Source organism: Mus caroli, unplaced genomic scaffold (assembly GCF_978045245.1).
Source record: "Mus caroli unplaced genomic scaffold, Mus_caroli_1 scaffold_2, whole genome shotgun sequence".
Classification (NCBI taxonomy): Eukaryota; Metazoa; Chordata; class Mammalia; order Rodentia; family Muridae; genus Mus; species Mus caroli.
The window spans coordinates 177,209,517-177,237,269 of NW_028227257.1; the positions used below are offsets into that span (position 1 = coordinate 177,209,517).

The 27,753-nt window shown below is 45.3% G+C and overlaps 1 protein-coding gene across 4 annotated transcripts; it reads right to left on the reverse strand.

Moving 5' to 3' along the window:
• Nucleotides 1-3,258: 3,258 nt before the first annotated feature.
• Nucleotides 3,259-26,696, reverse strand: Sephs1 (selenophosphate synthetase 1). Of its 4 annotated transcripts, none has more exons than XM_021153644.3 (9): nucleotides 26,364-26,696; nucleotides 23,607-23,880; nucleotides 20,856-20,959; nucleotides 18,448-18,555; nucleotides 16,868-17,022; nucleotides 13,937-14,027; nucleotides 11,336-11,435; nucleotides 5,438-5,650; nucleotides 3,259-4,523 (listed from the first exon to the last, which is right to left on the reverse strand). In XM_021153644.3, exons 2-9 carry the CDS (start codon nucleotides 23,797-23,799, stop codon nucleotides 4,309-4,311), a joined length of 1,179 nt encoding a protein of 392 aa, XP_021009303.1. In that variant the 5' UTR covers nucleotides 23,800-23,880; nucleotides 26,364-26,696; the 3' UTR covers nucleotides 3,259-4,308. The 4 variants fall into 4 exon arrangements, with proteins under 4 accessions (XP_021009303.1, XP_021009309.1, XP_021009315.1 ...); XM_021153650.3 differs by lacking the exon at nucleotides 26,364-26,696 and adding an exon at nucleotides 25,658-26,123; XM_021153656.3 differs by lacking the exon at nucleotides 26,364-26,696 and adding an exon at nucleotides 25,351-25,369.
• Nucleotides 26,697-27,753: the final 1,057 nt, after the last annotated feature.

Below are 27,753 nucleotides of genomic sequence, written 5' to 3' on the forward strand. Positions count from 1 at the left end.
TGTACTCATATACATAAAATAAGTAAACCTTAAAAAAAAAAAAAGGATGTTGTATACTGGTAAATTTTTACCCACTCCCACTAACCACATCAGCAATTCACTTATGCAAGTGTCTCTTCCAATGATGTGTGCATGCATGCAGTTACTAGTAATAATATATATGCATATATATAGTATATATATATATGCATATATATATGTATCCATATATAAAACAAAAGGAAAGGTGGTAAAACAGACATTTCTAGTACCTGTTCTGGTTTTAATTTCTTCATAAAAATGTTTTTATGCTTACATTTTCAGAGTTATCGGGACTCTCAAGTGGTATAAAACACTGGAAGCAGCCGCACTGGGTTGGATGGACTTGCAGAAGATGGATGAAGGTCAGTGAGGTTTACAGCTGCTACAGCTGCCTGGGTATGTTGAATTAGCCTCACGAGTGAGAAGCATGCATTTCTGATTTTTTTTCAAATTGCTGACTGCACTTCAAACAAAAATTAGCACTTAGTAAACAGAGACATGAAAGTTTAAACTATTATAGTTTTATTTCTCAAAGTGGACCCAAACCCAGGAATATATCCTAGACATTAAATTTTATATAATTTTGCTTTAAAAGTGTGCAAAATATGCTTGGGTGATAAACATTACATTCTATATATTTCTACGTACATGTTTTATTCCTGAAATACAATAATGGTGGCCGCATCAGCCTTGTCCCACAATCACACTGTAATTACAGTAAACTCGTGACGTTTAATCTTGTTTCCATCAAGTTTGGTTTTTGCTGGTACTGAGGACTAAACCTTGGCCTTGTGAATGCTAGGTAAATACTCTACCACTGAGCTATATACTCTCGGACTTTTTAGGATCTTTTGTGCTGGAGGAGAGCAAAGCAGAGCTTTATTAGGTTGCCCAGGCAGACTTTGAACATGAGGTCCTCTTGCTTCAGCCTCCTGAGTATGTGGGATTACAGCCCTGTCACTAGACCCAGCTCCACAGACGCTGGACTTTGTTACAATGCTGTTGTCCTGGGCATTAACCTCTTAAACGGCAGCATAACCTAGCAAGGACCATCAGTGCCAGCCAGCAGTGTTGATATGTGAGGTCTATCATAGTAGGAAACTGTGCAGAGAAGGGTTAAGACCCACGTACCCAATACTCACTCGCCAGACAAACCACAAGTGTGCTCTTGTACAGCAAGTTTGGCTTCCAGGGGTTCTTGACTATATCTGGATGCCTAGAAATGCTGCCTGTTACTTGACCCAGGGCTGGTCTAATCCACCCACTCCTCTCATTCAAAAGGACTCTGGATTTTCACTGTGGCCTCTGATGTTTCATGACTACAATCCTTATGTGGATTCTTAATTAGAACGGGATATGTAAGTGTTGGAAGCAGAGTATGTTGTGTGAGCACCTGGTCAGATGTGAAAACGAGCGTTCAAGCAGGGTTTGTGTGTGTGCATGCGCACCATTAGGTCTCTCAAACACCTGCCTGTGCTAAGCATCTGTAAAAATAAACTAGTATAACTATTATTTCTGTTTCTACAGAATAAAATGAAGATCTAGAACTCTGACAATGAAATATTAATGTATTTATTGCTAGGTGCGTAAGTACACATACCACACGATGTACGTGCAGGTCACTGTTCTTTGCACATGGGTTCTGGAGACAGATGGAGCTCAGGCTTGTGAGACAAGCCACTGTACCCACTGAGCCATCATACACAGCTCAAAACAGAACAATTTTAAAGGCAATGCTGAACTCAGATGCAAGGGCCGCTCGTTCACGCATCAGAACAATCAGACACTTCCACTTATTCATTACAACTCATGCAGAATTTGGAAGACTTAGATATTTCAAAATACTGAGCCAAAAAAGAACAAGAATGTTGTTGCTTCAACCCAGCCTGTGGAAATAACCTGCTAAACGAATTATGAGAGGGTCTGACACCAGCAGCTCCTTTAGGAGCACTCTCCAGGGTGGAATTTTAGACTGGTACCAGAAGTCGGCTAAGAGTGACTACTGGACACATTAAGAGTCCCACGTAGACTTTGCCAAACTTATTAAACAATGACAGTCACTTGAGTCAAGGAACTTTACACACACACAGCCACAGTAAATAAAGAGGAATGGCTAAGACTAGAGTGACCCCCGACAGCCCCACTTTTTACCTCTCCCAACATTCCTTTTGAGATTAGTAGTTCTCAAGGGTTATTATGCAAAGCCCTACAGGGTACATTTTAGAGATGGATTACCTGGTTCCACAGCCAGAACTGACTCTGGGTCTCAGGAAAGTGCAGAAAGGCCTCCTCCACAAACACCCAGGTGATTCTAATGCATCGGTTTCCAAGTACCCTGAAAACACTAGTCAAGACAAGGCTTTTCCTAGATCACGAATCCATGGATCTCTTAAGACCCTGGCATTTTCTCCTTATATGAATCTTTAATTTGCTCAGAACATTTACCATCTAATTTCCTACCAACAGGCTTGCCTCCAAGAAAAGTAGTGGCTTTGGGGAACAGAACACACAGAGTTAGCTCCAATTTCACCTATTTAAAAAACAAAACAAAACAAAACAAAATAGAAGCAAGTCCAACAGTATGGTTTCTGCACTCAGAGGGTTCCAACATGTTTTATTTTGCAGACCACTGGTGCATACTTTCAAGGACCAACATCATATAGATTCCTATAGTGTCCAATTAGTGTCCTTCTGTGACAGCTTCCTCTGTTGGGGCCAGACTCTGGTGGCTTCAGTTCCAGTAAGAGGTGCATATACAGGAGATCCTGGGGACACAAGCACATGGCAGCCTCTTCCTTCCGCAGTTCCACTGGTCCAGTGGCGGTTTTCTGGTGTTCCACCTTGAGGAGTGAGGTTGGGTGAGGTTGCAAAGCTCAGCTTTGGGGCCTGTCCTGTTAGTAGGAAGCCCTGTGAAACCTGAAGACTTGGTGCTTTTTCTCTTTTGAAGTCAGGCGTTTGAGGACCCAGTGCCCTTGTGCTTAAAGACGGGAATCCCCCAGCTGCTTAACAGATAAGGAAGATAAGGAAGCCTGTTTTTAAGAAACACAGATAACACCTTTGTAGATTGCCTATTTGTTCTAGAACTACAAAATTTAATTCAAGAAAATATAGGTCCCATGAAAGACTTAAAAGTTTATAAAACTAAAAATCTAGTCTCCCCCAATAAATTGTATTTTAGGCAAAACCCTCCCAAATGCTTCTAAAATAATACTAAAAAGGGCATCTGATTATACAAGAGCAATTAAAAAAATTAAATATTTATTTGAATAACAACTTTTATGTTGGAGCTGCAATGTTGACAATGCAGGTTTTTAACACAAATCACAGAATTCGTGCACAAAGAAGTATGGGTGCCAAGACAAGATGTGCTAGGACTTGGGCTAAAGAGCTGCTGATTTTAAACAAGAGGCCTGGAATCACGATACAAAATATAAAATGTATTCAACACTACCATCCACACAACAGTCCTTAGTATTGATTATATTTAAAAATTATTTGCGAAGTAAATTAGATATTGAATATAAATGAGTATCATACATGAACGCCCGCATCGGAAGGCAGTTCCTCGTCGCGCTATGGAACATCTAAAGAACACTGAAAAAGTATCCTTTTCCCTATTAGTAAGAACCATTAACGGTATTACTGCAAGTCTCAGGCAAGCTTTGTTTGTTCTAAAAGAACATTTCCTTTTTGTGTTCCAAGTGCATCCCATGCCAAGCAAAGCACCTGCCATACTGAACTGAGAGAGCTACTGGATAAGAAGTCCCTCAGGTTATTAGACTCAACTTTACAAATCAAACACTCGAAGGAGCCACGCAACCCTCTGACTACGGGGAGACCATCATGTCACTTACCATTCTGTCTTTCTAGAATGTCAACTGAGACACTTGAAAACAGACCAGACTGAGATGAGAGGCAGAAAGGAGAAGACACAGAAGGCTAGTGGCACTCCTCTCAGCAATGCCCGTGTGGCAGAAAAGCACCTTTAGAGAGCGCCTATGCGGCAAGAGACACACAGCTAAAGATTCAAAATGAATCAACAGGATTGGATAACAGTATCACTCTCAACTTAGAAGCTGCCTGGAGGTTGGGTGCGTCTTCAGTTAATGTAACAGGAAAAGGCGGCCATGGATTTCATTTTATTAATTGCATCCACTCATTTATACCGACCTAGGGTCACCAGATGTGTAGACACAATGAGATTTTGTTGTTCTTAGAGTCTTTAATTGAAGTGATGATAAAGGAAATAGATCTATTTAAAAACAAAATCAAATAGCTCTGTCTGGATTAGGAGGTGGCACCAGGTGTGGGGTTCACATTTTGCGTGGCTACTTGAGGTGCGACTTCAATAATCCGAGGCTTGTCGATGATCCTGGCTGTGCGGTTGCCCTTCTCCACTATCCCAATAATCCATGCTTGGTGCCCTTCGCCGTATTTGGGGGACTTGATCTCTGCACAGAACCGAGCTGCTTGCTCACGGGGTAGACAGATTAGCAGGCCTCCTGGAAAAGAAAGAGAAGAGTTACTCTGTATGGCCAGGAGAGCGGGCAGCTTCCTGGGCCTCCAGCAAAGCTGACACTCTGGGAATGAGTTAAACCATCTGTTGGCAAACTGTTACTGTAACGACCTAGCTAAGGTCAAACTGAAAATGGCCTGTCAAAATCACACGGGACAGACCTTCCACTCCGCATGACAGAGGAACAAGGTGTGTGGGGTCCAAGTCCCACCTTTGACTCCACACTAGGAGATGCAGACAAGAGAAGGCCCCTCTCACTGTGTTCCCTGCACGGGCTCCTCCAAGAAGGATGCTTTAAGCTTTATTTGAAACTTAAGATATCTGGGACTGGTCTTGACTCTTAACTTTCTGCAAAACAAAGAAACATACCAAATTTCCTTCCTGTTTCTAGCTTGGGCTGACCTCATACTTGAAGTCATCCTTTTGCCTCTGCCTCTTAAACACTAGGACTACAAGCATGGCAAGACACACCTGACTCTTTCTTTTTTTTTTTGAGACCGACTGGGCTTTTCTATGTTATAGAGGTCAGCCTCAGCCTTGTAACCATCCTGCCTCTGCTTCCTGAGGAGTGGAAATGCCATGCTAAACACCAAATTTAAATGCTAAACAAAACAAAACAAAACAAACCCCACAAAGGCAACAAGCCAGTTTGTTTAATCTTATCTGTGTTGCTGGAATTCAAGGATTAAGTTTCCAGAGAATCAAACTCGTTCTGTCTTTCCAGAGCTCCCATCTTCCACACCACCATTAAAAAGGAGAACACAGGTACATTTGATTCAAAACAGCATCTCAGTCTCTCTGGAGGGGACTGCAAACTCCCAGCAGGGGAAGGCATGGGTGTCAGGCTCACTGAATTGAACCCTCAGGCCAGGGAACAGCACCCCCCCACCTTTTTTTTACCTGACGTCTCTGGGCAGGTCCCATGCATTAGGCCGAACATGTTTCCGCAGGCTTTGCTCACAGCGGCCATCTTCGCCAGCACAGGAAGGTTGTGAATCACGAAGGACACCTCGTTCCTCTGTTGCTTGGCCAGGTTCTGTGCGTGGCCCAGAATCCCGAAGCCGGTGATGTCAGTGGCTGCATGAGCATTGAACGTGTGCATGAGGCCTGCAGCTGAGAGAGGCAGAGGCATGACGTGAGAAAAGCCCACCTTTATGTGCACTTTGTTTTCTTTTGGATAGTACAAGACTTCTGTTACATCTTTTTTTTAATCTAAGAAGTCACCTCCAAACTCACTATCACCTGAACTTTCCTCTATGCCACGCTCCTGGAGGCCTTTAGTTGTCTGGTGGACTCAGATCTATAGCTTTGTGAGTGACTTTCCAGGAAAGACAAAGGCCTTCGTATTTATTGCTGCATATGGATATCCACTTGTTCCAGCACCACCTGCTGAAAAGCCTGCCTCGCCTCGGCTGCTCTGGCTCAGCTCCACAGCCAGATGTCAGTGTGCCTATGGTAACACAGCTCTTCTTTGTTTGTTTGTTCCCTCCTCCCTTCTCTCCTAAGGAGTTCTTTCTTTATTCTATGGAAGCACACCGTCACTGAGTAAGCAGTGGCTAAGTAGGCAGGCGCGTGCAAGGCAACAGCAGGAAGCTGCAGGGAACTAGGTAAGACCTAAACACACAATGCAAGCTGTTCTGGGTGGATGACTATGCAGAACTTTCTTCTATACTTCTTTTTTGCTTTTTTTTTTAAAAGATTTATTTATTTGTTCTATGTATATGAATACACTGTAGCTGTGCAAATGGTTGTGAGCCATCATGTGGTTGCTGGGTATTGAACTCAGGACCCCTGTTCACTCCAGCACAAAGTATCATTTATTATTATTCATAAGTACACTGTAGCTGACTTCAGACACCCCAGAAGAGGGCGTCAGATCTCATTACAGATGGTTGTGAGCCACCATGTGATTGCTGGGATTTGAACTCAGGACCTTCGGAAGAGCAGTCAGTGCTCTTATCCAGTGAGCCATCTCTCCAGCCCCTTTGCTGGTATTTTTAAAGAAATATAAAATTATTTTCAAATAATCACAAAGTTTTGTGTAATCAGGAGCAATATAATTTACCATAAGCTGTTTTTTTAATAGTTTTTTTTTAAAGAGAAACATGACAAAGATCTATGAAATATTTTCAGTTACAGTATTCATTTTGCCTTATTCAGTTAGAATAAGATTTCTAAAAAGATATCTATGCTCTAAACAAATGAGGCATACATGAAAAATGTAAGACACATTCCACAGCTGTACAATACGAGTACACTTCATTCTATTACATAAATATGAAATCATGTACAACTGCTATGCACTGAAACTTAGCTAGGCCTTTCAAGTACCATGCAGTCCCAACTCCCAGATGTTTCAGCAGCAGTGCTGGTAGGCGCTGCCTGCAGGACTCAGTGTCAGTTATGCATCAGAGCTGTCATGACTGCAAGGCTATCTTTACCTTTACACACTGGAATGTTTCCCTCCTCTGTGAAGAAGTAAATCAAATATTTTGTGGAATTGTAATAGCATTTTCTACAACAATTTCCACCAACAAGAGATTTATTGTAGTAGGACAATAGGTTAAAAAAAAATCCCAAAGCAAAACTCAAACATTAAAAGAAAAGTACTCATTCCAACAGAAATCAGGCAGATACAAGAGGCAATTGTCAGGGGTGTTGTTGCTCTACTCATCTGTATTGGTTTAACCTTTTCTAAGGAGGGGAACAATGTGACATAAATACACTGTACTGAAAATTAAAACAAAATGGATGTATCTGGAGGATATCATCCTGAGTGAGGTAACCCAATCACAAAAGAAGCCACTTGATATGCACTCACTGATAAGTGCATATTAGCCCAGAAACTTAGAATACCCAAGACACAATTTGCAAAACATAAGAAAATCAAGAAGAAGGAAGACCAATGCATGGATACTTCATTCCTCCTTAGAATAGAGAACAAAATACCCATGGAAAGAGTTACAGAGACAAAGTTTGGAGCTAAAATGAAAGGATGAACCATCCAGAGACTACCCCACCTGGTGATTCATCCCATAATCAGCCACCAAACCCAGACACTATTGCATATGCCAGCAAGATTTTGCGGAAATATAGCTGTCTCTTGAGAGGCTATGCCAGTGCCTGGCAAACACAGAAGTGGATGCTCACAGTCATCTATAGGATGGAACACAGGGTCCCCAATGTAGGAGCTAGAGAAAGTACCCAAGGAGCTGAAGGGGCCTGCAACCCTATAGGTGGAACAACAATATGAACTACCAGAACCCCCAGAGCTAGTGACTCTAGCTGCATATGTAGCAGAAGATGGCCTAGTCGGCCATCATTGGGAAGAGAGGCCCCTTGGTCTTGCAAACTTTATATGCCCCAGTACAGGGGAACACCAGGGCCAAGAAGTGGGAGTGGGTGGGTAGGGGAGCAGGGCAGGGGGAGGGTATGGGGGACTTTCGGGATAGCATTTGAAATGTAAATGAAGAAAATATCTAATAAAAATTTTTAAAAAAAGAAGAAAGTTAAAACAACAACAAACCCTTCTCTCTCAGAAGCATACAATCCCATCCGTTTTTCCCTTCCAGGTACTTTGCCCAGGCTGGCAATAAACAACTTTACACCCAGGCAGGCTTTGACCTCTGAGCCTCTTTCATAAGAGACTTGGGCCTTCTTGTTCTCTCTGAGTTAATGTGTATGAATGACAGAGTCTATGCTTAGGCTGTGTCATAAGCTATGTCATAATCATAATGTGTTGGCTTGGCATGTCTGCTTGTTCAGCACCGGCTTAGCTGTGTTCTACTGCCAAATGTAGCAATTCTCTACCCAGCCAATCACAACAGTAGTAGCTGGAGAAATGGTTCAGTGGGTAAAGCCCCTGCCATGCAAACAAGGCCCCTGTTCAGACCCCCAGAATGGACACAGGCCTACGCAGCATCCGCATTTCTGAATTTCTAGCATTCCTAAGGTGAGGTGGGGACAGGAGAATCTCCCAGAAGTTCATAGATCCGGCACACAGAGGAGTGAACACAGAGGAGTGACCTGTGTCACACAAAGTTGTAGGTGAAGACCAATGGAAAGTGTCCTAACCTTCCCTGACTTTCACCTAAGTTCCCAAGCATACACATACCCACATTCACACAGGCGAATTCTCAATGGTGGGGACTGAGCGGCGGGGAGGAGAACAGTGTAAACCAACTAAAACACTCTAGAGACAGTGCTTAGGGCTTCTAAAAGACCCAAGAGAGGTCCCTGCTTAACTATAAAATATTAAATAGTGTGAACATCAAATAAAAGAGTATATGATGCTTAAAGTAGGGGCTGGAGAGATGGCTCAGAAGAGAAGCCATCTTTAGAGAACATGCCAAGGGCTATGGAGGCCAGTCCAGGCTATATGATTTGAGGTAAAAAAACAAAACAAAACGAAACAAAACAACTTTGGAGACTCATTGTTAGAAGAGGAAGGTGGGACATAGTGGTGCACACTTTTAATCCCAGATCTGAGACAGAGGTGGGCTGATATCTGGGAGTCACTAGTTAGCTAAAGCTATACGATAATCCACTGTCTTTAGGATGCTAGTTCCCCAGGAATAGCTTACTCTTCGTATTACAGAAAAACAGCTAAGCTCTCATGGCTATTCTCACAACTGCCATGTGGCAAGTGACAGGCTTATTAGTAGGCCATAATCCCTAAGCATAGTCTTTTTTTTTCTTTGTTTTTCGAGACAGGGTTTCTCTGTGTAGCCCTGGCTGTCCTGGAACTCACTTTGTAGACCAGGCTGGCCTCGAACTCAGAAATCCACCTGTCTCTGCCTTCCAAGTGCTGGGATTAAAGGCTTGCGCTACCACCACCCTGCTAAGAGTAATCTTGGTTGTAATTTGATCACAGTGTGTGAGGGACAGGGGAGGTGAGGCGGGGAGGGGAGGTCTGACGGTACACACTGTACACAGGAATGGAGGCACCCAATCGGAAGCATGGAAAGTTGAACAAGAGGAGAGCCACTGCCAACATGGTATATAACAATTGTCCTAGCTAACTCAATACCCTGAATGTACAAACTTAGATCCAGTTTGAAGGGTCTTACCATGAGTAGCTGGGACATCTTTGTGTTATTTGACACAAATAACACAAAGTGGGAAAATTCTTATGACCAGTTAAATACACAAATGACACTCCATGGTACATCTAAATTCAGTTTCCAAATGCTTTGTCTTGTAATGAACAGCTGGCTTTAGGATTGGCTTTCCTTGACACATTATGATACCTATAGGCAAAACCTGCTCAGCCAGAGCAATTTATTTACATCTCTTATTTACACATATTTTATATATGGCCAAAGAAGCTATTTTACTACAGCTAAGACAATACTTAGGGCCAGGGAGAAAGTATGGATTGAATCAGTCAGTAAAAATACAGATTCAATCCACAGGACCCAAGTCAAAAACCTGGACACGGTGCCACATGCTGAGGAGGCATAGACAAGTGGGTACCCAGGGCTTGCTGGCCTGCAGCCTAGCCTATGCGTGAGCTCCAGGTCAGTGACCCCCATGTTAAAAAACAAGGTGAAGGATACGGAACATTGACTTTTGCCCTCTCTACACACACGCATGCACCCACCTACACAAACACACACACAGATGCACCCACCTACACAAACACACACATGCATACACATATATAAAAGATTTGACTACTATCTAGCACCTGATTTGTGACTTTGTTTTACATAACCAAAAAGAAAAACAATCCTACACAGTAAGATTGTTTATATCTCTCCATTCAAGTAAAGCAAGCCACTATTTCTTAACTCCTTTAAAGTTAGGCTTTAAAGCCTGTGCAGAAGTTGGAAAGAGCAATGGCTACCACAGGCTCATCCACTCAAATATTGGTCGCAGGTAGGTGGAACTGTTTTGGGAAGGATTGTTGGAGGAGGTGTGTCACCAGAATGAGCATCAAGGTTTCAAAAGCCCACACCATTCTCAGTGTGTGCTATCCCTGTCTCACGCCTGCTCGTGGATAAGGATGTAAGCTCTCAGGTACTGCAACAGGCTCCCTGCCATGACAGTAAACAGACTCACCCTGTGAAACTGTATGTATGGATATAGTGTTTTGTCACAGCAACAGAAAAGTAGCTAAGAGTCCATTTCACAATTGAAAGGGCAAACTGTTTCTACTACGTTTTTAAAAAATTAACTAGAAATTATTTCTAAATTATGTCCATGCCTGTGTGAATGTGCACATGATGCCAAGTGCTCCTGACGGTCAACCACCCACTCTGAGGCTCTGCAAGCAGGCAGCCCTCCTAACTGCAGAGCCATCTCTCCAGCCCACCCAGTGGGACTCGTAAGCACACTCCGACAACTAGCTTGAAGGAGGAGGAAGGCACATGCACACATTATAGTGAGGAGTATCTAATATAAGCCACATTTAACACTTTTTTACCGAGAACATGTCATATGTAGGTTCTCCTTAACTCTCGACAGGGTTCAATCAACTGAGGTCATTTTGACATTAACAAGTTGAAAAGCTGTCATAAATGAAACTGTAAATGAAAACACTACCTGCCTACAGATTCCCAGCAGTAACCTATGGAACAAAAGTAGACACCAAGAGGAGGAGTGTAGTCACCTGTCACGTTCTTCTCCTGGCCTCAATTTCCTTATTTTGTATGACTGAAGACTTGAGGGAAAAACAAAAACAAAAAACCCCACTATGCACAAAAGCTGGATGCAGCCGATGTCCTCAAGTTCCCATCTATTACTCCCTTTCTCAGCCTTTGCTAAGCCCTGAGCACAGCAGCTTCTGCCCCATACCTGTCCTGTTGAGCCGGGCCATGTTCATCATTGCCTCTTGGTATGCCAACTCTACGTCTTCTTGGGTGACCACTAGCTTAATTTTATTCCATTTTTCAGGCTAGCCGTAGGAACACAGGTGAGAGAGAGAGAGAAAAAGAAAACGTGATTCATATTTACTTCTAACCATGTGCAAAATGAATACTTTCCCTAGCCATCTTCCAGGACTCGGCATGTTGATGTATGTACATATTGCCGGTGATCAAGCCCAAGGTCCCACGCATATCCAGCATCTCCTGTACCACTGAGCCACACCCTAGTCACTGGGAATTTTATTTACCTAGTTGTCAAGACATAGAAGTGTTTTAAGTCGATACTCTTCCGTGGTTAGTGTTTTTTCAGGGGACCTATCATTCTGTCTTCGGCTTATCCCACATTTCTGTAGTAAATATCCTAGCTTGTTGGGTATGTACACCTAACGGGCACACAGCTGCACCCTGCTCTCATCTGGCAGGTGTAATTAACACTGTTTCCAAGGGTTGAGATGTCAGGCAAGAGCCTGCTGAGTATTCACAAAGCCTTGAGTTCTACAAGAAGAACAGAAGAGAATTTCTCATGTCCTTGGTTCCCTTCCCATCTTCTCTACTACGCTGATGGCACTGTTTTTACATTATACCTTTTCCACTTTAACTGACTCTTGCAGGGAAGCGATTTTGATACAAACAGATGTGAAATCTTCAGCTGTCCATGCTGAGGACAGATTTGGGTGAGCAAATAAAGTTGTCATTCAAAGGACAAAAGGCCTCTGTCTGATTTTGAAGGAAGCTAGCGTCATGATATAAAGGCTCATGTTACACAGAGCCACAGACCACTAATTGCTCTATGATGCATGCATCTTCACTTACGTGTTTTGAACACTATATAAACAAAACCCGAGGTGCTGAGGTCAGAACTTGCGTAACATATGTGAGGCTGAGCTTGGTCCCTAGTATCACAAAACCCAATACTTCCCAGCCACTGTTAGACATTAGGAATAACTTGATCTACCCTTAATCCCATTCTTCCCAGCACTCTCAGAAGTAACACCCACTCTGATATCTGTATCTATCATTCTTTGCCTGTCAAAACCCAGGATCCTCAGACGATAGATTCTAAAACTATATGACAACGCCTCTAACCTTTATTAAAGAAACAAACATTATGCTATTACACTGCATTTGGAACTTGCTTTTAAAAATTCTGAACATTTGCCAAAAATCAATAATAAAGCAATGATGTGTGAAGCAGAAGTGGAGAGAGTGCAGGCTACCTAGCCATACTAGACTAGACAACACCTCTGTAGACTGCCCCCGCAGCAACTTCCCAGACTGCTTCACATTACTGAGGAAGGAGGGAAAGTAAGTAAATAATATAGCCATTTTTAAGATTTTATTTTATTTTCCAAGACAGGGTATCTTTGTGTAGCTCTCGCTGTTCTGGAACTTGTTCTATAGACCATGATGGCCTTGAACTCACAGAGATCCGCCTGCCTCTGCCTTCTGAGTGCCAGAATTAAAGCCATGCATCACTCCTGCCCAGTGAGAATTTTTTATATATTATGTATCTGGATGTTGTGCCTATAGGTATGTATGTCTATGCACCATATACATGGAGTGTCCAGAATGGCCAAAAGCAGGCACTGGATCCCCTGGAACTGGAGTTACAGACTTTTGTTAGCCACTACATGGAAGGGAGAAGAGAAGCCAGGCTCCCTGGCAGTGCAGTCTGTGCTCTCAGCTGCTGAGACCCCCTCTCCAGTTCCAAGGGTTCTTACTGGCTACATCAAGTCACGATAAACAGCCAATAAGTAATATAAGTCTTTATAATTTTTTCCAACTGTTCCTCAAGACTGGTAAGTTTCAGACAATAGTTGTAGAAACTAAACCCGCCATGATACATGAGGGCATGACAAGATCCTAGTCACTGTGGACTGTTAGGGAGACGCGGCAGTGGGTCAGTGCTTAGGAAACATACCCTCCTGTCTGTCCTCCACCACACATGCTACATCTGTATGTCCTTCACTATTGATCAATTTAAAGACAATACGAACATATCACAATAACCCCCAACTCCGCGGCTGCAGAGATGGCTCAGCGGTTAAGAGCACTGACTCCTCTTCTAGAGGCCCTGAGTTCAATTCCCAACAACCACATGGTGGCTCACAACCATCTGTAATGGGATCTGATGCCCTCTTGTGGGGTGTGTGAAAATAGCAACAGTGTAACTTATATACATAAAATAAGTAAATAAAAATTAAACAAACAAAAAACCAAAAAAAAAAAAACCCAAACTCCATGACAATTATGTCAACACCTGACCTGATTCCTCAAGCTGGGACTCATGTCCTTTAAACACTATATGGTTAAATTTTCATTTATGAGAATATGGATAATTCACCTAAGGACTTTACCGATAACTTTATAGAGGTGAAATTTAAAGTTTTCACTTTACAAGCCCCCCCCCCCCATTTCAAACAAAACAAAACACAAAGCACTCTGAAACTAAAGAGCAACAACTGTGAGAGCTAAGCGTCGCACCCACCCCACTCTCAGCCCAGCCCAGTCCTGAGCTGCTTTTACTTACAATGTCCAGCCACTGGTGCACAGCGACTGCAACCTGTGTCCCCAGGGGCTTTGTCAATACCAGCACATCCCCAGGTACTGCATTATCTGGCCTGCAGAAGAGAAAAGAGCATGTTCTGATCAAACTAACTAAGAGGCAGACAGGGAGTCTGGTTTAAAATAAATGTTTTACAACAATTCTTCCTTTCCTCTGTGTGTGTGTGTGAACACACATGTATGTGGGTTAGGTAGAAGCCAGAAGTCAATATTGGGCATTATCTTTGATATTTTCCAGCTTAGTTTTTGAAATAAGGTCTCTCACTGGGCCCAGGACTTACCATTTTGGCTAGTGAGCTCCAGGGACTTGACTGTGTCTGTCTCCCCTGATGGGAATACAGGTGAGCACTGCCAATAACTAGCTTTTAAGTGGCTGCTAGAGATAGAACTCAGGTCCTCATGCTTGCCCCAAATAGATGCAGGGTGCTTACTGGGCAGGCCATCAGCTACTGGACTAAAAGGAGCTTCCACTAAGGAAAAGATGGCTAACCATGAACAATGTGCTCAACCTCTCTCTTCTGAACAAGATCATGGTGCTTCTCACTTGTCACCTCAGCTGCCTGGGCGACTAGGGCAGGGAGGTCCAAGCCTGTTTGACATGGCAGCCCTAAGGAACAAGTTAAAGGGAGAGATGGGGGTGGTGTGATGTGTAGAGATCTGAGGATGTAGCCAATGGCAGAGCCACTGCCTCCCACACTCAGGTCTGGGGTTCAACTCCCTATTATGGAAAAGCAAGCAAGCAAGCAAGCAAAACCCACAAAGCAGAAGAGCAGAGGTCAGGTCTGCAAACCCAGGCAATCGCCATCTGGGTATCTGGCCTGTCTGTTCACTACTGTGGAGTGGAACCTGGCAGAGCCTTTATGACAGGCAGGCTCTCAGCATTACTGACACACCCCACCTGACCTAGGGATTCTTAGAACTAGTCCCAATGACCAGCTCCAAGGTCATGCCTGGAACATTAGTTACAGCATCAAAATAACCAAACATAATTGAAACACCAACAGCAAATACACAAAACAGGAGGGGAGTCTGGCGGGAAACTTGAGCCTCTACACAGATCACGACCACTGCACTGTAGATCCTTTTTACATCTTTTTCATTCTGACTCAGGTCAACATACTACCTGCCAGTTACTAATTAAGAACTGAACTGAGGGTCAGCCGATGGCTTAGAGGGTGGTTGCCATCAACTCTCTGGACCTGGGCTCAATTTCCTAGGACTCCCCAGGAGAGAAGAACCAGCTCCTTCAAGTGGTTCCCCACCACAGAAATCAATCAATCAATCAATCAATCAATCAATCAATCAATCTAAACCAAATAAGTGAAGGACAGGGTGCCTCTCTGAACATCAAACATGGAAAGTGACAATCGATGTTGAAATCCATCTCTAAAGAATACAGAGAAATGTTTTCTCACCCCAAACAAAGCTGTAAGACGAGATGCTTGCCACCACTCCTGATGAAGGAGACACAAGCCAGAGCCACATGGGATGGCACCTGCGTAGGCAGGTCCCACTATACTGGTTCTGAGCAGCAGGAGAATGGCATCATAAACAACTTCCAGAGGGGTGTGGAGAACTTGGGTCTGTACATACACAGAGGAGCAAAACAGAACTGCACTTGAAGGGGGTTTATAGTGATAGGAGAAGACAACTCAAAAGTCCACCAGTCAACAGACAAACTTGTGGTATGTACAGACAACAGCTTACTAGGCCATAACAAAGTACTGTGGTGGTGGTGGCATACACCTTTGACCCCAAAACATGGGAGCTGGAGGCAGATGGATCTCTGTGAGTTCAAATACAGAAAAAAGTTCCAGGACAGCCAGGACTACATAGAGAAACTCACTCTTAAAAAACAAAACAAAGGGGGCTGGAGTGACGGCTCAGCAGGTAAGAGCACTGACTACTCTTCCAGAGGTTCTGAGTTCAATTCCCAACAACCACATGGTGGCTCACAACCATCTGTAATGGATAGGATGCCCTCTTGTGGTGTGTCTGAAGAAAGCTACAGTGTACTCACTCATATACATAAAATAAACAAATCTTTAAAAAAATAAAACAGAACAAAAAAGTAAAAAAAAAAAAAAAAAAAAAAAAAAAACACCATGGATTTGTGCTACAACTTGATGACATGAGAGTGAGTAAATCCAGGTACAAAGTGTCCTACAGAGCACTGTTCCATTTATCACAGTGCTCAGAGCAGGCAGCCCTTACAGACAAAGAACACTGCGGGAAGGACAAACTAGAAATGTCTGCAAATAAGGACAGGCGTGGGTAAGGGAAGCCAACATTCTGGGTGCTGACGGGATGATGCTCATTCAAGCCTGCACTCAGAAAACCACTGTAGACTTAAACGCTGACACAGAGGTAGAGCTTATGGTGCAGTACCTGCTTAGCAGACACAACAACCTGTGTTCAAGCCCAGGTACAAGAAACCAAACAAATCAGAAAAGCTGTGGAGGCAGCCCTTACCCACAACTCTTGGACTGAGCAGGTGAGGCAGGAGGATGAGTTTGAGGTCAGCATGAGATACAAAGTGATACCTTGTTTCAAAAACCAAACCAGAAAATAGACACATGAAATGCTGAATAACATGTTACATGTTTTTGTCACCAGAAATTTACAAAGTCTAAATTTGCTCAGGAATAGGATCAAAGTACTGACAAATGCTACAAGGTGCATGAAAATAAAAACACTATGCCAATACAGGAAGTGAAACCAAGCAAGATGTATCTGAAGGATTAGCAAGTGATAACCCCAGTGGGAGAGTTTCACCCACTGAACTGTATACTCTAAATGGGTGACTTGTACAGCAACTGAATGACACCTTAATATACCTTATTTTTAGAGAGGATGAGAAAAAAACAGGTTCCGACATGAACAAAAGCCAACTTACATGATAAATTCATTGGGCTGGCAGACCGTTGTTGCAACTCCTCCCAGAACAATCCAGGGGTTTAATACCGTTTGGCCACCTGTTACAGAGGTTCCCGCTTCCTCTGCCGCATCTTTAAAACCCTGTATAATTAGCGGTATCACTTTATCCCTCTCCTAGGGTTTAAAAGGACAGAGATGAAAAGTCATGAATTCTGTTCAAACCCCAGAAAGGATGGCTCTACATTTGCAGTTATAAAGAGATAAAATCCTCTAGAGAAGCTGACAGACAGGGTAGAGTGCAATAAAGCAGGGGTGTGTTTCCTGATGCAAGCACGCTGGCAAGGGTATTCTGCGATACAAAGTCAACACTGAAGCCCAGTTTCTCTCTCTCTCTCTCTCTCTCTCTCTCTCTCTCTCTCTCTCTCTCTCTCTCTCTCTCTCTCTCCCTCCCTCCCTCCCTCCCTCCCTTTCTTTTTCTTTTCTTTTCTTTTCTTTTCTTTTTTTTTTGAGACAGGGTTTCTCTGAATAGCCTTGGCTGTCCTGGAACTCACTATGTATACCAGGCCTGCCTCGAACTCAGAAATCCGTCTGCCTCTGCCTCCCAAGTGCTAGGATTAAAGGCGTGCGCCACCACTGCCCTGCGAAGCCCAGTTTCTTAACTGGTAGGGGTTATAATGTGCCATTTGCTCACAGGCCTGGCCCAGACATGGTTGACTATTAGAGGCCAACTCTTGGCTGGTCCTGAAGGACACCAGACAAGCTAACCATACAAACACAGCCCTGTTTTCAAAAAGAATTTTGTTTGCCAAGAAGTGGGAAGACTCGATGTAACCCATCCTCAGAGAAGCCCTTCCTGTGAGAACTACTGCTTAAAGTGCAAGCTGCTAGGAAAAAAGACCACAGACAACTGGGCTTTCTATCAGTAAATCACGACAAACTGACTGGGGAGCGCATACAGAAAGAGAAAAGAAATAAAAACACATCCTGCTAACATAAACTAAATAACTGGGTCACAGAGATGGCTCAATGGTTGAGATTATGCATAAAAATTTGGAGCTCAGCACCCACATGGCAGCTCACAACTATCTCTAGCTGCAGTTCCAGGCACACACGCAGTGGACTCACGTGCATGCTGGCAAATATTCATGCACATAAAAGAAGATAAATAAAGATAACCTAAATAGGAATTCATCCTTGGTTCAAAGAACAGGTAAAAGAACAGAGTGCCAGGCAGTAACAGAAACATGAGCATGTGAAAGCGAGAGGGCCTTGCCCTGAGCAGAGACTCCTCGCTCCCTGAGGGTCATGGGTTCTGAACCTGACACGCCTGGCACTAAGGGACTGTTAATATAGCTAGGCTTTATTAAGTCTCTCCTTCACACCCACACCCCCACCGAGAGAGAGAGAGAGAGAGAGAGAGAGAGAGAGAGAGAGAGAGAGAGAGAGAGAGAGTTCAGGAGGAGCAGGTGGGAGAAGAAGAGGCTAGGTACTCTCGTTTGAATTTACAGATGGATGCCCCAAAGTGGAAAGCTGTGATACTGAAGGTCCCGTCTGTAAATGCGAAACAATGGAACCGGCGAGCGTGCATCTGTGACTTACCCGGTCAGTCATTTTATTACTGACTCCAAGGAGCATCAGCATATTGTCACACTCCGTGACACCCATTGCATAGAGGTCACTGAGGACATTGGCACATGCTATCCTGCCCTACGAAAGAGAGCAGAGATGTGAAAAAGCCAGGGATTTTTTCCCCCATCTGTAGAACCAAAAATGAGGCATACAAAACTCTAAGACAGTGGGAGTTTGCAGCAGGACAGCTCCCGGACATGACTCTCAGCTGGCAACTTCACTGACCTGTCGGGCACCCACTCACCCACAAGAGGAAAATAAAGAGTTCACATTTTTTCCCATCTAAGATTCAGAGATCCAGCTCAAGATGGGTCAGGGTGGGGGATCAGGAAGAGAAGCAGTTAGTTAGCACCATGGTCTGGGAGAGAGGCCTGATGCAGTCATTTCAAGGCAACCTTGGAAGCTGGCACTCAGCAGACCACAGCAGTGTTGCCTCTGCTGGTTACAGAAAGGTGATTTTTACATTGTTGGATTCAGAAACTTTTGCAGTTTCAAGTTGAAAGAAGTAAATAGGAAACAAAAGTAGGAGAAATAAGAAACACACAGGCCTGAAGTAAAATTGAAATAGCATTTCCCGCCGGGCGGTGGTGGCACACGCCTTTAATCCCAGCACTTGGGAGGCAGAGACAGGCAGATCTCTGAGTTCGAGGCCAGCCTGGTCTACAGAGTGAGTTCCAGGACAGCCAGGACTATACAGATAAACCCTGTCTCGAAAACAAAACAAAACAAAACAACAACAACAACAACAACAAAAAGAAATAGCATTTCCCAGTAAATTCTATTGCTTGATGAGGAGTTTCAACAACATGCAATAGGCTGTGCTAATAAAGAGTACTGCTCTGGAAGGTTTTTAAATGTTAAGTTGTCACTGTCTAAGTTATCTTTTATAGATAGTGGAGACACATAACAGGGTTTTCTTCTGACACGGGATAACCCTCATGGACACAGCACATCATTTTCAGTTGCTGTGTGTGTTCTTGGGACTCCCAGGCAGCCTTCCCTGCAGCCTTCTGCAAGCCTGGTCAATGAGGAACCTAGAGACTGAGTCTCGGGCCATGGGGCAGACATGCAATAACTACTCTCACATGCTTCTAAGAGACGCTGGACAAGGACAGACTCTGGGCAACTCCTCTGCCACTTGTGCTCCTTTACAGAGAATGTACGTTCTATAACCTCTACTCATACTGCACTCATTTTCCTATCCATGGCCCACATCCTTACATGTGAAGCTTGATCCAGTGTCCCTGCAAACCAGGAAGGATAGCTGACATTTTTAAGCAAGTAGGATATTCCCATTCCTTCAGTGTTCTCTTGGTTGGTTAAAGACTCGGCAGAAGAAAGGCTGCTGGCTGTAGCATGTAACAAATGACTGGAAATGAGTCTGCAGAGTGCTAGCATGTGCATTGCTGGAGAGGACAGAAGTGGATGTCAGGTGTTTTCCTCAGTCACTCTACCATATATTTCAAGACAAAATCTCTTATTGAACCTGGAGCAACAATTAGGCAGACTGGCTGGCCAGTAAGTCCCAGGAATTTTCCTGTCTGTTTTTTTTAAGCACGAGTAGTACTATAGGTGTGTGCAGCCACACCCAGCTTCTTACTTGGAGACTGGGGTCTTCCTGCTTACATGGGGAAGTACTTTTTCCTTGCTGTGCCATCTCTCTTGCCTCGGCAGCTATAACATGAATGCCACGGTCAGGTAGATCTCAGAGTGCCATATGATCCAGTGGTGAGTGGGCATGTAGGTGGCTGGGTAGCTGGTAACCAACTTACCCTGACATTTACAAGAATAGAAAAAGTTCAAGAAGCCCAGTTGTAAAGTAAACCAGGCATGGTGCTATATTCTCAGCACTGGGAGGCAGAGGCAGGCAGATCTCTGAGTGTGAGGATCTAAATAGACAGTTCCAGGAAAGCCAGGGCTACACAGAGAAACCCTGCCTCAGGGGGAGTCCAATTGTGATGAGATTCTCAAGTTCCTCTACTGTGTGGGAGGAAACATTTAGAATCAGTGTTATTATGAAATACAGCCAGAAACAGCCAGGAACAGTGACTTTTACAAACATCCGAGAGATAGGTACAAGGAAAGAAAGCAGAGAACACCATGGACCCTTAGCATCCTCTCAAAGCAGCAGGTGGTAGGTGTTCTGCACACACTAGAAAGGCAGCAGACAGACCGCTTTCCACACCACGTCAAGTGAGAGGAGACAGGTCAGCCCCACAAGGGCAGGACTTAGGGAACGGTAATATAATGTGTATTCAGCAAAAGTAGAAAAACACAACAGCCAAACATAAAACCCAAACCCAAAGGCACACATAAACCCAGCCGAAACCACAACCAAAGCATAAGGCAGTTCCAATTACAAAAAAACACAAACTTACCATCATATACGGGTCGTCGACGATAGGATAAATGTAATCTGTGGTCTGAACCAAGGAAAGACCACCATGCCTCAAAGGAATGACGCAAGTATCCATCCCAATGCCTGGCAAGATTGACATTGCCAGCACCCAAAAAATAAAAGGAGAAAAGAAAAGCGTTTAGTCGTGTAGGAGCAGGACTTTGAGCAGGAAGGAATTCTACAGGACAGCAAACCCACACTGCCAACCAAACTATGTGTATGCTATCAAGAAGTGTTACTGAAATGGCTGTGAATCAGAACCAGCATAGGATGGAAGACGTGAATTCTTAATCAACAAGACTGCAAGACAGCACAAAACCTGAACCTTACTGAAGTCTTTAACACTGTATATTCCTGAGCCCTGTGACTGATGCCCTGGCTATCCCAGATTCGCTGTGTAGACCAGGTTGGTCTCTAACTCACAAAGCTCCACCTGCCTCTGTCTACCAAGTGCTGGGAATAAAGACGTGTGTGCTATCAAGGCATGGTGCTACCACCATGCTGGCTCATATAGAATTTCTCTGCATGAGAAAGTTCTACAAATGGAACTGCTAGCTATTTCATTGATAGCTACTTTGATACTAATTACCTGGATGTTATTATAACCTCCTAGATAGTATTTGTACCATATTCTCATACAGGAAATGGCAGTTAATATTACATTTAGCCTGAAGGAAACGATAAAGGACAAAGCAGAAATACAAAGTTCCCAACCAAGTATGACCAAAATCACTCAGTAGCTGGGTAATTCAATTCTTTGTTTTGCTTCCCCAAAGCACTTTCTTCACCTTTGTGCATCCATACATACCTTTGTATGTACACATGCGCACCCAGACACAGAAGTCAACATCTGCTTTCTTCCCAATCTTACTTTCACCTCATTTTTTAAGACAAGGCCTCTCACGGAACCTAGAAACTCAGCTTCAGCTAGGATGGCTCTCGGTGAAACATATTTCTATTATCCAGCACTGTACTGTAGTACTTGATTTCAAAATCACTTCCTGATGCCCCTGGAGTGGGCAAGTTGGGGACTTTTTAGATGTGGTTAATCTGATGCTGGAAAAATCTTTTGGAAGTTCAGGATCCTATTAAAAAGATAGCCATGGTTGACAATATGCTCGTTAGTTTTTGTCAACATGACACAAATCTAGACAGTCAGGAAGAGAGAAATTCAATTAAGGAATTACCTCCATAGAACTGGCCTAGTGGGCATAGCTGTGGGCATTTTCTTGGTTGCTGCCTAATTGATAAAGGAGGGCCCAGCCCACTGTGGGCAGTGTCATCCCTGAGCAGGTGCCCTATGCTGCTTTAAAAAGCTGGGGGATCAACAACAACAACAACAACAAGCTGGGGGAACAAGCCAGCACACAGTACTCCCCTTCCTTGGCTTCCTTGATGAGGAAACATCTGTAAGCTAAATAAACCCTTTCCTCCCCACGTTGCATTTGGTTATGGTATTTATCACAGCAACAGAAAAGCAAACCAGAACTAGGACTTTCTCTATAAGGGACAAACAGTAAGCAGTTCAGGCTTCTACTCCAGTGTTCCCAGTCGGCAACAGTCTGTGTGGCCCATTCAAAACCTCAGCCCATACGCCCTGCAAAGGCCTTAAAGCTGTTCTTAGGATTCGTAAGGCAACCCCCTCACTAGGGCAATGCAGAGCGCAGCAGTGTAGAGGCCATTTGAGAGAAAAGACAGAAAGGAGCTCTGCTGGTTCTCAGCTAACCACCAAATTAAAGTAAAAATGCCCTACTGTAGGGTAATGATGTCACAATATACTCTATAATCTCAAACCTGAGCCGGGCAGTGAGTGCCCGCCTTTAATCCTAGCACTTGGGAGGCAGAGGCAGGTGGATTTCTGAGTTCGAGGCCAGCCTGGTCTACAGAGTGAGTTCCAGGACAGCCAGGGCTATACAGAGAAACCCTGTCTCGAAAAACCAAAAAACAAACCAAAAAACAAACAAACTAAAAATCAAACCTGCCAACCACATGCCCTGATGCTTTTCAAATTCTTTCTTTAAGTGACATTAACAGTCACACTGGTTTGGAGCTAAGACGAAAGGATAGACCATCCAGAGACCGCCCCACCCGGGGATCCATCCCATAATCAGCCACCAAACCCAGACACTATTGCATATGCCAGCAAGACTTTGCTGAAGGGACCCTGATATAGCTGTCTTGTGTGAGGCTATGCCAGTGCCTGGCAAATATAGAAGTGGATGCTCACAGTCATCTATAAGATGGAACACAGGGCTCCCAATGGAGGAGATAGAGAAAGCACCCAAGGAGCTAAAGGGGTCTGCAACCCTATAGGTGGAACAACAATATGAACTAACCAGTACCCCCGGAGCTCGTGTCTCTAGCTGCATAGGTAACAGAAGAGGCCCTAGTCGGCCATCATTGGGAAGAGAGGCCCCTTGGTCTTGCAAACTTTATATGCCCCAGTACAGGGGAACACCAGGGCCAAGAAGTGGGAGTGGGTGGGTAGAAGAGCAGGCCGGGGGGAGGGTATGGGGGACTTTGGGGATAGCATTTGAAATGTAAATAAAGCAAATATCTAATAAAAATTTTAAAAATTGGGGAAAAAAAAAAAAAAAGAAAACCCCAAACACAGTCACACTGGATCCTGAAGTCCTCTGACAGAGCTTCAGGAGTTGAAGCAACACAGAGGAGGCCATCTGGTTGTTGACTGTTGACTACATTTCTGGGTGTTAAAAGATGGTGTACATACCAAGTCGTGGCATAACAGCTCCCAGAAACTGCTCATCTTCTTGGAAGTGGTTCTCTTGTAAAGATTCCAGCAGTTTCTGTAGGACATCTTGGGGCACTTTGCAGCCTGTGCCTTTCAGTTCAGTAAACCTGGTTAGCCGGAAGCTCTTGTCCAATTCATAAGTCTCTGGGTTAAAGGACTCTCGAGTAGACATGGTTCTGGGGCCGCACTCTCCACAGCTCAGCCCCTCCCCTCCCTCTCTCTAGATCCACTGGGCTTTCTACTTGTGATCCACCTAGGTACCACCAAAACATAAAAAAGAAGTCATTGTTAAAAGACTCAAGAATCAAGTGAATGAGTACACACCAGAGACACACACCGGGAAATAGTTTGTTAGTTAGGGTGCTGGGTAAACTGAAGTAACGAATAATGCCATCAGGGGAATCTACGGAAGACGGGAAAGTGTGACCGTGGTCATAACCGTGGCTCCAAGGGGAAGCTCACGTGACACCTGTCACTTGGGCAGTAAACTCTCTGAAGTTAGTAGTTCTAGGGTGCAGGGCTAAGAGAACTGGTTGGTATTCACTATGTATTAGCTTAAAAGTTCTATGCTTTAGAAAGCAGAGATCCTAGCTACAGTGACTTTCCTGGAAAAATCTCTGGCTGTCTTTTGCTCTCTCACAGAGAAAAATAAAACAGTCACCAGAAACTGTAGAAAGGAGGACACAAATGCATCTCATGAAAAAAAAAAAAATTTTTTTTTTTTAATTGAGACTGGCCTCAAAGTGCCTTTGCCTCCTGAGTGCTGGAATTAAAGGTGTGTACCACCATTCCCTGTGAAATTCTTCCAGATACTAAATCCTAATTTTAAAAAACAAGTCTCCCTCTGAACCAGACAGCACAGTACCAAACTAATGGGAGAAGTCACTGAAGGAGACACTACTTAAAAACCAACAAAAACCCCCAAGGCTTCCCATGGCTGTAAAACACAATACAGTTCAAGAGAGTGCTTGCAAAGTTCGCTGATGTTTTTTAACATTCCTAGAAAGCAAACATCCTGCCTAACAAACCAGTACACACACCATTGACAAAAGCCACTAGTTCATTACAAAAAGAAACAGTATCACATGAGATCACTAGTCGTATGGCACTGGGTACCACACACTGCATTTCCGCACAAGCTCTTCTGGTTGCATCTAACTCAAAACCCAGTTAAGTGGTCCCGGGGTTTACACACTTTCTGACTGATGCTTTATTGGGCATAGGATTACAGACACCCTACGTTTTAGGGTTGGTTTCTCCCATAAAATTTATAATTGAGAACATAATTCCCATTTATAGAGTTTTCCATCCCCCAGGAAGCACATCACTCATTTAAACTAAATTTCACAAAGCCCAAATTCGGTAATCCAAACCGTCATCACAAACATGACATGAGCAATGATTTCAGCGGGAAACTACCGACACGGATTTCGCTCATCGCTCATAGAAACCAAACTTCTCTACAGAGCAGTGTGAGCCAAGCAAGTTTCCGAAATGGGCATTCTGAAGCCATTTAACAGTTTGGAAAAAGTGCGAATTAAAATTCACCTTCGAAGAAAGGTTTGGAAAATCACATTCACTTTGCAAAAAGTGCCTGCCTCACCTCTACCTGGTACAAAACGGGAACACTTCCCTTTATAAAGAATCTATTTTCCTACCTCCAATCCCCACGGCCTCAACCAAAAGGGCAGGAGAGGGACTCCGAAGAGCACCTTTCTTTTACCTTATCTTCCCTACACTTTCTGGTTAGGAAAGTTTAAAAACGCCTTACATCAAGAAAACTCAGCAGTTAAAAAACTCCCAAGTGCAAGGAGACCTAAGTCACACGGTTTGACCTCAAAGGAAACTCGAGCTATTTGAAAAGGATGGAATTTGGGGTGTGCTTTGGGTAGAGGGAGTGCGTCCGACCTGGAAGCCACATGTTTACACCTTTAAAACAATGACATGAATATTTAAAGGCCGCGTTTAACCCCTTCGCTCCCGCGGGAGGCGGGCTCGGGCCGCGGGGTGCGGTGGGGCAGCACACCTACCTCCCCGCCAGCCCCCAGGCCCCGCGCGTGCTCACAGGCCCGGGCGCCGCGGCGTGCGCGCTGGGACCCCGAGCCCTCCATGGGGCCGGGCGCGGAGGATGCCACTCTCAGGGGACACCTTAAGTCTCAGGCTGCCGCCTTTAAAGGCACGGCGGGCGCGGGCCGCGTTCTTTGTGCCGCTGCCGCGGGCAGGCCACCAGCAGGGCCATGCCGCACCGCAGGCCCCGCGTCGCCGCTGCCGCGGGGACCGTCGCGGGCGGGGACCGGAGGGACGCGAGGGCCGAGTGGGGGCGGGGAGGCCCGCGGCTCGGCGCCAGGACACCGGGCGGCTAAGGCGGAGCGCGCGCGCGCGCGGGCTCGCCGTCCGCGCCGCCACACAAAAATGTCGGCGGGCGAAAAGATTAACCCCTGCGTGGCCGCCGCCGCCCTCCCCCTCCGCTCCTCCCTCCCAACCCCGGCCCCGCGTGCCGCGGCGGCGACGGCGGAGGAGGCAGCGGCGCGGGCGGCGCTTCTTTTTTAAAGCGGCCCCACCAAAGCCTGGGCTCGGCCCCTCTCCAGGCAGGGCGCGCGAAGGGCCCCGGTGCACGGCTCCCCGGCCGTCCCGGGCGGCCCGGAGGGGGATTTGCAACGGCCGCGCCGGGCCTGCGGCCCGCTATTCCCCTTTAAGCCTGCTGCCTCGCCCCCCCTCGCCAGGCCCGCCGCTTACCGGCTCGCTTTGCGCCCTCCGCCTCCTCCCGAAAACGGGCCGCGGCGCTCCCACAATGCACCGGGCGCGCCGGGCTCCCTTAAGCGTCGCCTGAATTTAAAAAAAAAAAAAAAAAAAAAATGCTGCTCCCGGTGGCGGCGGCACGGCCGGGCGCTCGGACGCCGCGTGGAGCTCGGCCTAGGCTGGGCGCGGCCCTCCGGGAACCGGGCCGCCGCGCTCCCGCCGGCCGGGCGCGTGAGGGTCCCTTTAAGAGCGGCCACCTCCCTTTAAGGCGGCGGGCCGGTGGCCGGAGCGGCTCCGGGTTGCTGGTGGCGGTGGCAGCGGCGGTGGTGGTGGCTGCGTGCGGCCCGGGAAGGGGGCGGGGGCGCTGTGCAGAGGCCCGAGCGCGGCAATGATTGGTCTCGGGGGAGGGGTGGGGGGTTGCAAACCCAAGGAACGGTGGCATCCGTTGCATGATGCAAAAGAAAAAAGGGAAAAAAAAAAAGAGGGGGTAGATTGATTTCAAAAGTTGCGAGCAGCACTGGCAGCAACCTTGAGTGATGGGGGCCATCTACTTTCGCATCTCTGTCCCGCGAGAAGGGAACAGAGTGTTTTTGTTTTTTGCACAACCTGGCCGGGTGCGATCCCTGCATCACCCACGGGATGCAATACCTGCTCCCGGATCTCTGCTGCAGTGAGACTGTGACCGTGGGAACAATTTGCAGAGTTTAGGAGCCAAGGTCGCCCCCAGTGAGACAATTGAAAACCCAACTTAACCCCGCGCTCCATTCTCAGTGACTCCCATCTTTTCTTCATTCTATTGTTTGAGCGTAGCTCCGCATTTCCTTGGAGTCCCAGTGAAATATGCAAATGCTCTGTGAAGTTTCTTGAATCTTTGATCTGCATTTTGGGGAGGGAGAGTTTATGTTGCCCGGTTATATCATTTGTTCTTCCCATGTCCAAGTAAACATGGCAGACTAATCCTGTGTGCTTGAATTGACATTGGTGATGCGGTTTCACTTGATGAAGTAACTTCAGATTTCCGACTTCGTACTGCATTGCTGGTGCAGAGTGCGTCCCTTCGAAGGACTTCTCTGGAAAGCTGAGCAGAGCAAACTTGGTTAGGAATAGGTTCGCATTTTCCCGATTATTTGGGAGCAGAATTGTTGTCTTTTCTGGCTGTTTTTAGGTTCGCACACCACGCAGATGTCCTTTTCATTCCTGAAATTGCCATTTGCCTGTTTCTTAGGAGTGGGATTAGGGTGCAAAGTGTGGCGAGATGGACACAGGCATCTCCTGCCTTTGTGTCTTTTCTCCACAGTACATTTGGGAGAATACAGTAGCACCTGGGCTCCTTAGCATCAGACTTCGGACATCGATTTATCGTTGATGAACGTGGAGTTTCTTCCGA